This window comes from Hakea prostrata, chromosome 7 (genome assembly GCF_041222555.1).
Source record: "Hakea prostrata isolate BN-2017 chromosome 7, UWA_Hpros_2, whole genome shotgun sequence".
In the NCBI taxonomy this organism is placed as follows: domain Eukaryota; kingdom Viridiplantae; phylum Streptophyta; class Magnoliopsida; order Proteales; family Proteaceae; genus Hakea; species Hakea prostrata.
In genome coordinates this window covers 68,234,843-68,247,867 of record NC_142606.1, presented here as the reverse complement: position 1 = coordinate 68,247,867, position 13,025 = coordinate 68,234,843, and the positions used below count along the sequence as shown (strand labels likewise).

General features: G+C 36.8%; 1 protein-coding gene across 1 annotated transcript; it reads left to right on the top strand.

Annotated features, from left to right (window-relative positions):
- Window positions 1-2,231: 2,231 nt before the first annotated feature.
- LOC149011828 (nuclear transcription factor Y subunit A-3-like) lies at window positions 2,232-11,437 on the top strand. The gene is made up of 6 exons (XM_089163090.1): window positions 2,232-2,546; window positions 6,080-6,464; window positions 8,603-8,715; window positions 8,796-8,867; window positions 9,872-10,039; window positions 10,152-11,437. The coding sequence occupies exons 2-6, from the start codon at window positions 6,311-6,313 to the stop codon at window positions 10,524-10,526; spliced, it is 882 nt and encodes a 293-aa protein (XP_089019216.1). The 5' UTR covers window positions 2,232-2,546; window positions 6,080-6,310; the 3' UTR covers window positions 10,527-11,437.
- Window positions 11,438-13,025: the final 1,588 nt, after the last annotated feature.

Genomic DNA, 13,025 nt, shown 5'->3' with positions numbered 1-13,025 from the left:
AGATGAACATTGTTATCATTAGGGAGAATAAAGAGATAATGTTTGAGATTAGAAAATGTTATATTCCTTAAGATTTAATGGTTTTTTTAGAAATGTTTAATGTTGAATTCTTAGCACTATATTCTTAAAAGCATCTATTAAATTTATTTATAGGATAATTTTAAATTAACACCAAAGCCTCTTTTACATAGGACTAACAAAAAAAGAAGAAGAAGCAAGCAGTGCAAGAATGACGCTCAAATATTCTTGCGCAAAAGGGACCAGGCTATGATACTCTGGTATGACTAACTAGGGTTTATTTGTCCAACGGTTAGAATTGTTGTACCATCCTGCTTTCTGCCCTAATAAAGTTCTCTCCCAATATTATATCAAGAGGTCAATCTTCAATTTTGTTCCCCGTTTCTTGCTAAGAGCTTACGATTCCAACTATAGCGTTCCTTGTCAACCCAATAGAGGCAAATGTCCTAAAAAGGGGTGAATTTTGCAACTTGAAGGGGAAGGGAAGGGTTATTTGAGGGATAAAGAAGTGGAGTGGAATATAAATTGTAATCTTTTTGCCCTTAAAGCATAACATAGATTTTAATTTTTTTACATGAAGGTAAATTAATAAATGTGACTAAGGTTTTCTTATTTTGAAATTTTTATTTTGCATAAAAGTTGAAAGATTTGTTTTCTTGTGCTTGTGGTGAGGCTGTGTAATGAAGTTAGGACCTGCTGTTCACGAGGATATAAATTTTTGTTCTCGTCACACCTTTAGTCAGCATTATTAGTGTTTAGACGTTGATCCCCTCCTAAATAAATGAATGATTAAAGAATATGTGAAATTATAATCCTCTATCCCTGCGGATAAAAGATCCGACCCTATGTAGCCCAGCAAGAAGCTTCGATTCCCACTAATGAAGAGGTGGAAAGTCGATTAATCTACGAGGATGTTTTTTATTAGAAGAAAAGCTATGTGGTTCATATATGGGATGTGAGAGGGTATGCACATAAATATACAAATTAAAGTTGAAACAATTCAAATTTTTCATAAAATGAGAAAGAAAAAAAAAATCTAGGCTTGCATGAATCATGTGGTAAGACACAAAAAGTAAAGTGAAATTATTGCCCCATCCATAAGACAGCTTTAAAGGGTTTAAAAATGGAACCAGAACCCGAAAGATAAACACTGACACTATTGAAAGTCGTAACGTATCGGTTGTGGAATCTACATCACCTGGGATTGATCAACAGCACATTCGCAAAGTTGGAAAGATAAAGTCTTGTTTGGTAAAATAAAGTCTTTATGTCAGCCCAGTAACTTTTTGTAAGAAATAAGGCAATTTTGAAAATACATAGAAAATCAAGGGCATTTAATGTTAATGTGTCAGTTCATTAATGAAAATAGGGAAATTATAGCTGCTCTTTTACATTTACGGCTAAGCCTGTTTACTACAGAGATACCCAAATGGGGAAAGTGAATCTTCTGGGATCCTCACTTACCTATATTTACTTAAACCCCCACTTTAAAGAACCAATTTTTTCTAATCCACACTTTGAAAAATAAGTCTTGGAATTTTATCATTCCCTAATGCAAAAGCAAAATTTGAAGGCATCCAAACATGTTTTGGAATTATGCCTTTTGATTCCAAAGTTTAAATCTAAATCATGTGAAAAACATGCTCCTAGCGAGATGAACAGCATGGCTGACTCCTTAGTTTCAAGTGCTTTTTCTCAGGCAAATGAGAAGATTTGACAAAAGGGTCTAGAACTTGTTAGTTATGCCGTTGTCCTTCAACATTTTTTCAAGTGTTTTAGGCTTAAACTTCATTATTGGTTGATGATGAATACAAAAAATAATAAATAAAATGATAAACTACTACTAGCAGAGGGTTGTTTGGTAGGAGAGGAGATGTGGTCGACTCTTTCTTATGCTTGATGGTATATGTAATCTCTCTCTAATGTATAAAATGTTCCCTTATACCAAAAACAAAGAAAAGAACAAATTCAATGGGAATTATAGTAGTCTTAGAAAATCTTGATTAGGAAAATTTGGATGCTTAAATTTAAAAGCAAAAACTGTATGAGGCCTGGATGAGTGTATACATAATCGTAGGATAGCAATATTTTATTATGGCGTATGTAGCGATAATATTTTAATTATAAAGAAAGAGTAAATGAAAAGGAGAGGGAGATCAGCAAAGATATAACAAAAGGAAAACAAATAAAAAAATAATGGAAGAAAGAAAGAGAGAGAGAGAGAAGAAAAAGGTGGTGGTCATGGTTTGATGTTTAATGGTGGCATTGGGTTTCCATAATAGTGTTTTTATTATCTGTGTTAGCGTGTAAGAACTGGGAACTGAAGAAGAGGAGCAAATGGGTTCTTTGTATTCAGGAGGGAAAACAGGAAACCAGCACTACAGAAGAGAGTGAAAACGCAGCAGCAGCAAAGCCGAGAAGACAGAGAGAAGACTTCTTAGTTGGAAGAGAAGGGTTCAGGTTTCAACTAGGGAGACATGCTCAGATCCACCCCTACATCACTATTGCTTACTTTACGAAATCCAAAGGTCTGTCTTGGTCTTGGTCTCTTTCTCTGTCTCTCCTTTTGTCTTTGTTTTTCTGCTTCTCATCTTCCTCTTATTAGCTGCTTCGCCCTTTTTCTTCTTACTCTTCCTTCTCAACAGAAAAAAGTAACTTTGATTTTAAAGTTTTCTTCTTCTTTCTCGTTCTTAAAGCAGAGCCTGGACATGCAGATTGCTTGATTGGTTACCCTCCTCTCTTTTCTCCTTCTTCTTCGTTTGTGATATTATCTTTACGGATATGGCCAGGTTTTCAAATTGTACTTGTGGGTTATCTATTAATTGAAGGTTATGGGTGGTTCTTTGGCTTTATCTTTCTTCTTCTGTAGATTCCGTTCTGGGCATTTATTCCCACTTATCCTTCTTTCATCGTCGGTTTGTTCCTCGTTTTTTCTCATTTTTTTAAAAAAATTTCTATTAGTACACTGCATCTATTTGATCTCGATAACGGGTAGTCTATTGATTTTGTCTTCTGTAACTAATGGATATCAAAGGAGTCAGCTGAATCTGAGCACGCTGGTTTTGTTTTTCTTCTTTCACTTATTTAGAGACGCTCTTGTTTGATTCATTTGGTAGGTATGTTTTACTATTCTTTTGAAGAGGTGGTTTATTGATTTCATTATATTCTTCTACGGATGGTTTCAAGGTTTTCATTGTTGGGATGTTTTCTTTGTGCATGTCGAATGGACTGTTCGAGTGTTACTGTGCTTGAATCTAGAGTTACTTTTCAATGGTGTCATAATACCCAAAATAGAAGCATGGTATAGGATTATTTATCATGATTTCGAGGGGAAAGGGATTGAAGAATTATTAAGAGGAGAAGATGCCACTGATGTTGTCAATTTTTAAAGAACTCGACAGTCTGCATTTCCTATTGAGTCAAGAGTATAGTTTTTATTTTTCACTGAAAAAGAAAGATAGTAATTATCATTATTTTGCAATTAACTGAAGATTTACACCATTTTTTTTTCTTTAATCATTAACACTGGTTGGAATAAGTCAGGATTTCTTTGATGCATTATAATTGCAACTTTTCCCATTTTATTACCTTTGCATATCAATTGAACAGAGGCCTTTCGGTTGCACACAATCCTTGTTGTGTGTGTGCTGTGATTGGTTGAGGAATAGTACGGAAGCCTCTAGTGTGGAAATTATCTATGTTTGAGAAAGGCTAAGAAGACCCTATTCTTTGGTCCATCCTATCAATCATCTTGTTTAACTGATGCTAAGCTGGGGTGTTTTTCTTTCAATTTTTCTTTTTTCTGTTAGAGGAATGGATATTTGCAGCATATTAGGCCTCAGCCTGCACTGTTTTGATTGGAATTCTTGGATCGTGTTTCTGTTTATGCTTTTTTTTTACTTCTTTTCATGGCAAGAAATTACTCGTTAGTTTCTAGATTAATTAGGCTTTTTCTTTACTTTGCTAGGTGGGTGACTTCTGGTATTACTGTATTGAAATTGTTAGATTAGTGGGTTGCTTCTATTATCATCCTCATTGCTATCTTTTCGGAATGTTTTCTAGTATGATAAACATTGACAACTATTGGTAGAAACCCATTTCAAATTTAAGACCAGTGAAGGTTCTAAATTTCAATTTTGATGGGCGTTTGATTATGGCCAAAACTAGATTTTTTTTGGTGAAATGGCATCATATTGATCCTTCCATTTTGGCTAAAAGGGAGAAATGGCCTTCTCAGTATCCAAAAAGTGGAATTTTGCCTTGAAACTTCAGGAAATGCTTATTTAAGCTTGATTACACATGTTTGAATTAGTAGATTGGAGGAGAAAAATGCCCATGGTGGTTGTTTGGCTCCAGGTCCTTGGCTGCTAGTGAATAGTGCAGCGTATTGTATCCCTTTTGCTATATGTTGCAGCAATACTTTGACTTGAGATGGACAGATTTTTATGGCTTTCAATTAATTACTTTTTGACATTTTTGTCTCATTTGGCCGATTTTTACTCGCTGTGATTTGAAATTTGGTATATTGATCAAGCAGTGTGACGTTTTGATTGTTTTTTAACCAAAATCTTGAGATTTTGATCGTTGCCCATTGCAAAAAAATATTTAAATCTTTATATTTTGCATATAATTCCATTTAGAGACCAGTGAAAACTGAAATATTTTGTCAAAACCTGTTATCTACTTTACATACTTGCAACAGTCAAAATTTGGCTGATCGTGTTTGTAAGGATTAACAACTTTCCTAAGTATCTCCACTTTTCTTAGGTATAAGGCACAACATGTACCAAATTAGACATAATAAGAATTAAATTTAGACTACCTGAGAGGTTCACAGATCAACTAAATGAATGCCAAGGAGTTTGCAATACTAATCACATTCCACAATTTCACAACAAAGCTGTGTTCCTATGTGTAGAAGAGCATCATAATATGATCTAGGATATCCTGCACTAGCGGATTGTAGTAAAATATTTTCAACATAATCAGAACACATTTTTAATCTCTTCCAACAACACACCATCATTCTTTGGCGCAATGGTGTAATCACCAACAGTTTGAATGAAACCATCAATTACCAATGCAGAGTTTATTTTACATTGATTAAATTGGAAACTTTACATTATAAGAAACTTTGATTTGAATATTGGATTTGGAAAACTATTTCTGGCGATGCACTGGGAAGCTAGCTGAGTTGGCATGTGCTAACTGCCATCTGGACTTATGTCTGGTGACTCTTATATTGGGTATATGAGGGATTCCCTGGATTGGCGACCTATTAAAAATTCGTTGCTGATCTAAACCTTATGGTCCATCATGCTTGGTCCTGTTCCCTTGTTTCTTCAGAGTGCACTTTGTTCTAACGAATTTGACTTTTGGGGAACAATTTGAATGAGTATTGACACATCGAAGAGTCATTTGGTTAGAAGTTTCATTGTGAGTACATAATGATGTAATTTGTTATTTTTTTTCACTTTAATTATGAGTTTGTTGAACTGCTATGTGGCAGTTAAATCTAGCACGTGCTGGATTGGCTTTCCTGTAGAAATTTTCTTGGTACAGATATATTTAACAGTTAAAGTTATTATTATAAGTTAGATAATGTTTTGGATTGGAAAACTATTAGCCAAATTGCATTTTAAATTCAAACACTTAAGCTGCTATTTGCATCTCTCTCTCTCTCTCTCTCTCTCTCTCTCTCTCTCTCTCTCTCGTCTCTGATTACTGTATACTCTTTTCTGATTGATATAATTTAAGATGATCCTTTCTGTTTTATCCAAGTGCTTTCACTGTTGAATTTCTTCTTCACTCTTGTTAATTTTGGGTAGATGTGGTTGCTCATGAGTTCATAATTCATTGTTTGTGGTTCAGATTTACTCTGTAATGAACAATTTCATACCCTGATTTAGTGTTATGGTCCTTTTTTCACTCTTCTTTCTTTGTTTACTCCCCCCCCCCCCTTCTTTGTCCTGTTATGCTATTTTTAATAAGTTTCTCTTGTGCATTAGATTTGGATACCTAGACTATTCTACAACTTATTCAAGTAATGGCTTCTTACCAGGACTGTCAAAAGCAAGTGAAAAAGATCCTTTCACAGCATTGTTGAGATCTTGAAGGGTTTCATAGATGTTTGGGAAGACAAAGAAATGATATAGTGAGGCAACACATTAGAAAAAGGGTTCTAATCCAAGTACTGCTCATCCAACATTGTCATCTCTCTGTTGCTACAGTTTCTAATTCCACCAGTTGATAAATTTCACAGTCATTTCTATCTGAGAAATTGAGCTTGAATATGGTCTCTCCAACCCAGTGTGGTAATGCTAAATATTTAGGCCGACAACAAGACCAAGAATCATCCTCAAGCCAATCAACAAATCAATCTAACCATGATGTGGTGGCCGTAGGGGGATACGGTCTTCACGGGCAATGCATATCAGGACAATCAGGTATAAGTAAACTTTTAATTTAATGGCAACTTGGATTACTTCGACTCCCGTTCTAGTGTGTATGTGAGTCGTTAGTGTATTGAAACAGTCTTCTTTCTTTCTGGTTATAAAAGATTCTCAAATTCAGGTTTTAAATGATTTGGATAAAGCTTTTATTGTTGCCAATCTGGCACACTTACTCCTTGTATGGTTCTGAAACTTTCTCTTAGCTTTGGATGAATGAAGTTTACTCTAGGAAGGAAATAAAGTATAGATTAGGAGCAGGAAATGCCTTCCAGAAGTATCCTGCCTGGCTTACACCAATCCAAATTTAACCCTTTTTTCAAGAGAAGGTCCCATGCAGAGAACAATGATGCATGCGAAGGTATTCTCAAAAGAAGGTTCGATTAGGGGTTTGACTTAATCATGTGCTCATGTGAGTTACGACTTCTTGTGGATGTCAAAAATGTGGCTTTTTCATATTGTTGGTTTCTAGTTACAGCTGCTCTTGATGAAGTGAAAAAAGAGGAACACTTGGAGGGGGGAAAAATGGTACATACTGTGTTGACTGTGTGTGTGTTTATAACTCATGTAATCCCCACATTTTGAAAAAAGATCATGTACCTCCCTACCTTTACAAATTATAACAGATTTACTCACTCTGTTAGTTAATCCATGTTAAATGATTACATTGTTGGATTATATTTTCTGAATGGCCAACATTGGATCAAACTTGAAGAAAGGAAAATTTACCATTTAGGTTTTTTTCTAATCAATTAGTGCAACCCTCCACCTCTTTCAGTGAACCATCTTCCACTTCCTGCCTCCCTGCAATACTTGTCACGCTCCCCCCCCCCCCCCCAAAAAAAAAAAAAAAAAAAAAAAAAAAAAAAAAAAAAGCAAATAAATAAATAAAGGAAAGGAAAAGGAAAAGGAAAAAACCTCTTTCTCCTCATTGCTGTAACCTACCCTCACCCTGCACCCTCCTTCCCTGGGAACCACACCCCAAACTGCCTGCCCTCTCTTATCCAGCCCTTTTCTGGACCCCCCAACCCCACATCACTACTTCCTACTACTCCATTCCCCACCAATCCTCCCACTACCTGTTGCAACCACTCTATATCCACTGCTTGTGCTTTGCTCACGTAAACTAGAAGTGTGAAAGCCTTTAAACAGTGCAAGTTGAGAGATTTGAGGTGTAGTTAGGTCTGCAACAGCCAACTCCTTTTGTCAACGCAAAGTGATCTGATGCTTTGCAATTAATTGGTTAGGGAAGAGATTTGGTCCAAGTCCATACTGAATTTGTCAAAAAGATTGGATCAGATAATGGTTGAAGCATTGGAGAGAAGGTCCATAAACATGCCTAAAATCACACAAAAAAGAGTGGTGCAAGTGTGCAACCACATTGCAAAGGTAATAAACGTGTGCAAAGTAATTTAGCAGGTAATCGTTGGTATATGAGGCGACCAAGTGGCAGAAAGAAAGATGTGAAGGGAGGGAATGTAGTGAATCAATCTGCAGGTATGGAACTTTCTAAAGATTCTTTTGGTAGGTGGCTGAAGATAAGGTAGGGTAGGTTGCTTGGGCCTTGGGGATGATCAGAGAGAGGGTTGGGTTGCAGTGCAGGGTGAGGGTGGTGGGGGAGAAGGGTAGAGGGAGGAAACAGGGTGGGTGAGGGTGGTTCTAGGAGGTTGGCACTCGGGAGGAAGAAAAGTGTTGCTAGGAGTGGGGTGGCCGATTATTTCAGAGAGTGATGGAGTTAAGTGATGGTTTGCAACCTGGGGAAGAAGAAGAAGAAATAGATTTGGCTTTCTTGTCTAAAATGTTAAATAGAGATGAAACAGGGAGAATAGGTTATATGGAAGGATATAACAAAAGGTTCAATGGTCTTTTTCTTTCAATGTGGTTAAATCCGTTACTCAAATTGGGTTCAGCTGTATTTTTCAATACATCAGGTTCTACGTGCAATTTACTTTATTTTTAAAAATTTTAATTTTCATGAAGTCATGAACTGGCATTGATGTGAGTATAACAACAATTTGTATTCCAAGATATGAAAGAGCATCTTTCTAAGTTACTTTTAAGTTCTTCTTGTTGTTAATTCTCGTATTGTGCAGCGGTCCAACATGATAAGGTGGATCTTGTCTCCATTTTTTCAGGAATTGTTGGAAGTTACGGAAAGCGAGCAGAATCTCACATGAAGCCTGTTGTATCACTGGGAAATCCTGATTTTGGCTTCCCTGCTTCGCAAGTTGATTTCAACCAAACATTGGTAAGTCAATTTGTTTGTATTGATGTTGAATGCATGCTGGTTATGATTCTAATGCTTCCCACAAAATGATCCTGTTTCAGGCTCCCATTCCTTACACTTATCCTGATCCCTATGTTGGTGGGCTACTAGCTGCATATGGACCACAGGCTATTGTGAGTATCCTTAAGTTTCCTGATTTTTTGCTTTAAAGTTGCATCATTATCCAAGGTTGCTTTATCCGGTGGATATGAAATTTCTTTCAAGCTTTAATGTTGTGAGACATTTATCCTTCAGTGTTTGCAGTTTGTCGACTGAAATCTGCATCTGATTTAAGTAAATATACAGATATCTTGCAAATAATTATTAATTTTCTTAAAAGAGAATCCTACTAATAATTTTCGAGGTTGCTATTCACCTGTCCATCCATCCAACCATAACATATTGCCATTGGATAGACACAAGAAACACACACATGCATATATTTTGTCCATAACTACTAACACTATCCTTTTAAGGTTCTTTTTTTTTCCTTCCTAAAATTTAGTTACCATTTCTAGCTTTTTATTAATATTTTAAAAAGATAATTTACTCCTACAATTTGGTTACACACTTTTATGTCAGCATAGCACCTTCTCTGAGATGAAAGCAACTAACTGTCTTAATTTTCTCATTACTGTGTTGTATCTGATCCAATTCCTCAGCATAGGTTCCCACAGCCAGAGTCTCCCCTGCCTCCATCTCTTAAGTAAATCTTTTCTAAACAGTAGATTAAGGAGCATTTCTCCTTTTTAGTCTTTATTTTATTATTATTATTCTTTTTCTTTTTCTTTTTTTTTGGGGAGGGGGGGGGTGTTGGACTGCATGCTTTTGGCTGTTGCGCCTGGTGGGTCTGACACTATGAATTCCGAATTGCATGGTTTTCCAAAATGGTTCCATGTTTACCTTCCCACCACCCCGGACCCCCAAAAAGAGTTAAAACCATTCAGAACAAGTATATAGCATGCATATTTGCTTATGAAGGCTTAGTGTTGATTTATAAATTCAAAGATTGATTTTTTCTTTTTGTCTGTGTATAATATGATATATGCTTTTGGCTTCATGTTTGCAAGTAATTTCTTTTTATAGCTATTTATCTGTCTTTGATGTACCTATGTGTCTATGATTGGGTCATGACCAGATTCATCCCCAAATGGTGGGAATTGCACCTGCACGAGTTCCATTGCCTCATGGTCTTGCCGAAGATGAGCCCATCTACGTTAATGCCAAGCAGTATCGTGGCATCCTCAGGCGTAGACAGTCCCGTGCCAAGCTTGAGGCCCAAAACAAACTTATCAAAGATCGAAAGGTATCATCCTATTTTGCTGATTCTTAAATATTGATTACCTGAAAAATCGTTGTCTGGACTCTTTAACATTAACCATATATATGCTCCTTTTTTTCTTTTTTCTTTTTTGCAGCCATACCTTCATGAATCTCGGCATCTTCATGCATTGAAAAGGGCTCGGGGATCTGGTGGGCGCTTTCTCAACACGAAGAAGCTTCAGAAATCGAATCCTAGTGCAGTCACTGATGGCGAGGATGCTTCATACTCTGGTCATCTGCATCTGGGAGGAAATGTTTCTGAGTCAGAAGCAGTTCAATCAGAAAATGGGGGTGCTTCTGGCACATCCTGCTCTGATGCAACCAGTGTTTCTAATGGTGATGAAATCTACCATCAATCTGATAACAGGTTCTTAGTATACCACCCTCCACACATGGGTCAGACCATTCAAGGTGGTGGCGGGGGCATGGTGTGTAATGGATCTCAGCACCATGTACCCGTGATGCATTGAGATCTCGGGCCTGCCACAGCCAGACGAGTCATTCTCCTCCTGGTCTTGTGGTATTGTTCCCGGCAGTTCATCCTTGGCTCTGTTACTTTGCTTTTGGTGTTTCACTCTTGTTGACTAGCTTGTTATAGACTCAGAATTAGACATGGATAGTGTTACTTACCGGTTTCTCGGATCGCCGGAAACAATTGATTACTTGAAGAGGACTTGTTTGAAGATTCCGCCGGTAAGTTCATATAGATATTCTCCAGGTTCCATACTGGATCTTATGCAGCTGCTTCAACCTGATGGTTGGTTGGTTTGATTTTTTGTTTTTGTATTGGAAAACCATTTTATCTGCCATGGAATGGAAAGGGAAAGGGAAAGGGAAAAGGAAAACTGTCTCTGGAGCTGCAGAGAATCAATCAGGTTCCATTGCTGTTGTTTTACTGATGGATGGTATTTTGTGAGCCATCAATTCAAATGTTTCTTTTTCTTTGAACTCTTTGTTCAAATCAAGATTCTGTCTCCCTGTGTGGTCCTGCTTGCTTAGTGGGAAAAATATTGTCTACCTTGGATCATAGAATCTTTTTATAATAAAAGGGAAACAACTAAAGTAAGAAATAATTCCAGTGTGTTAAATTTAGAGCTTATGTTGAATCAGATTCAAATTACAAAGCTAATTTCAGATCCAATATAATCATTAATAAGAAGACTAATGAGATATTTAGTCCAGTTCCAGATTCAGGATCTGATTCCTTGATAATCATTAACATCCTTGCAATCTTCGTGTGGGTTAGCTGTGTATCTTAATTCTAAAGTGAAGCATTGTCTTTCAATTGTCAGAGGGGGAGAATGTAATGTTTTCCTACGTCTGCTTATGGTGGGTTGGATTGAAGTTGATAAAGAAAGAGGCCACCTACTTGGGTTACAATTTGTTCTACAAGCAAAATAAATCACAAAATTTCAAATTCATTCTGGAGAGAATGACATGGAAGTTAGCAACATGGAAAACATCAAATCTAACATATGCAGGAGGGGGGGGGGGTACTGATGCAATCAACACTTCAATCTTTGGCCTTGTATTATATGCAGTGCTTCAGATTTCCCAAGGGCATATGCAGGAAGACTGATTCACTGTGTTGTAGATTCCGGAATGGTGGTACATGAAAGACCAAATCAATCACCCTAATATCATGGGACAAATGTTGTTCACCAAAGGATTTGGGAGGGTTAGGGTTTAAGAAGATGAAACATCATAACATTGCCTTGCTACTAGGGCAGGGGTGGAGAATGCTAATGAACCCAGAAGCTTTGTGGGTAAAGGTACTGAGGGCCCGTTACTTTAATGGGACATCTCCTTTTGACCCAAAAGTCATGCGTAAAAGAGGTTCATTGATTTGGAACAGCTTCGCCGGCATATTACCTACTCTAAGGAATATGGTGGTTCAAAAAATAGGGGATGGACAAAAAACTTCTTTCTAGTTTGACTCATAAAACATTTCTTTGCAAAGAAGTAAATCTCAACAACAGGACTTCTCCATTTGGCCAAGAAATACAACAGTGGCTTGAGTGGTTGAGGATCTTCAAGAACTTAACAAGGAGTTAACCAATACCTCTAAAAACTCTATTGCTCTCATTTCTATTCCCATCTCAATCTCTAACCAATATGACTCCTAGTCTTCTTTATTCTCTTCAAAGGGCAGCTTCACTACAAAATTAGCATCTTGTGCCTTAGAGGGACAAAAATTCCCAAGGATGAGGAATGGGTTCTTGAAGTGGTGGAGATACCTATGAAAATTTCCAATTCATCGCAAGTTTAAATTCTTTTTATGGAGACTATCGAATGCAGGATTACCACTCCGAGATACTTTATCTCGATGGACTCAGCAGCCAGGGAATCGCCTACTATGTAACCAAGAAAGAGAAACAATTTGGCATGTCTTTATATCATGCAATTGGACAAAGAGGATTCATACAACAGGACTACTTGGATTGAGAACAAATAATTGGACATACAATCTATACTACATCTTTGCCAAGCTTTTCATGCCAACAACCAAATGGATAAGCAATCAAAAATTTGGTTTCTTTCTATATTTACAATTACCTGTTACTTTATATGGAAAGAAAGAAATTTCACTCTTTATGAAAAAAATCAACTCAATCCCATTAATGTTTTAGGGGAAATCTACAAATGGATTTTAGATTTAAAAATGTCAGCACCAATCAGTGAATCTAGAGCCCAACAACAAAAATCTCATGCAATTGCAACTAGTAATCAACTTAGACCCATCTTATGTATGCATAATACTAATCATTCGATGTTGCTCTGTGCAAGGATATCTCAGGAATGGATAGGGAGCGCATGTTGGAGCATGGGGATATATAGTAGCGGTCATATACAGTACTGCAGGTATGAAATAATTGATAATGCCGATGCGGTGGAGATGACTTTGGTAGCAATCCAAGAGTGATTGGACAAAGCTAAAGAGATGAATAGTGCGATTAAGGAAATATGGA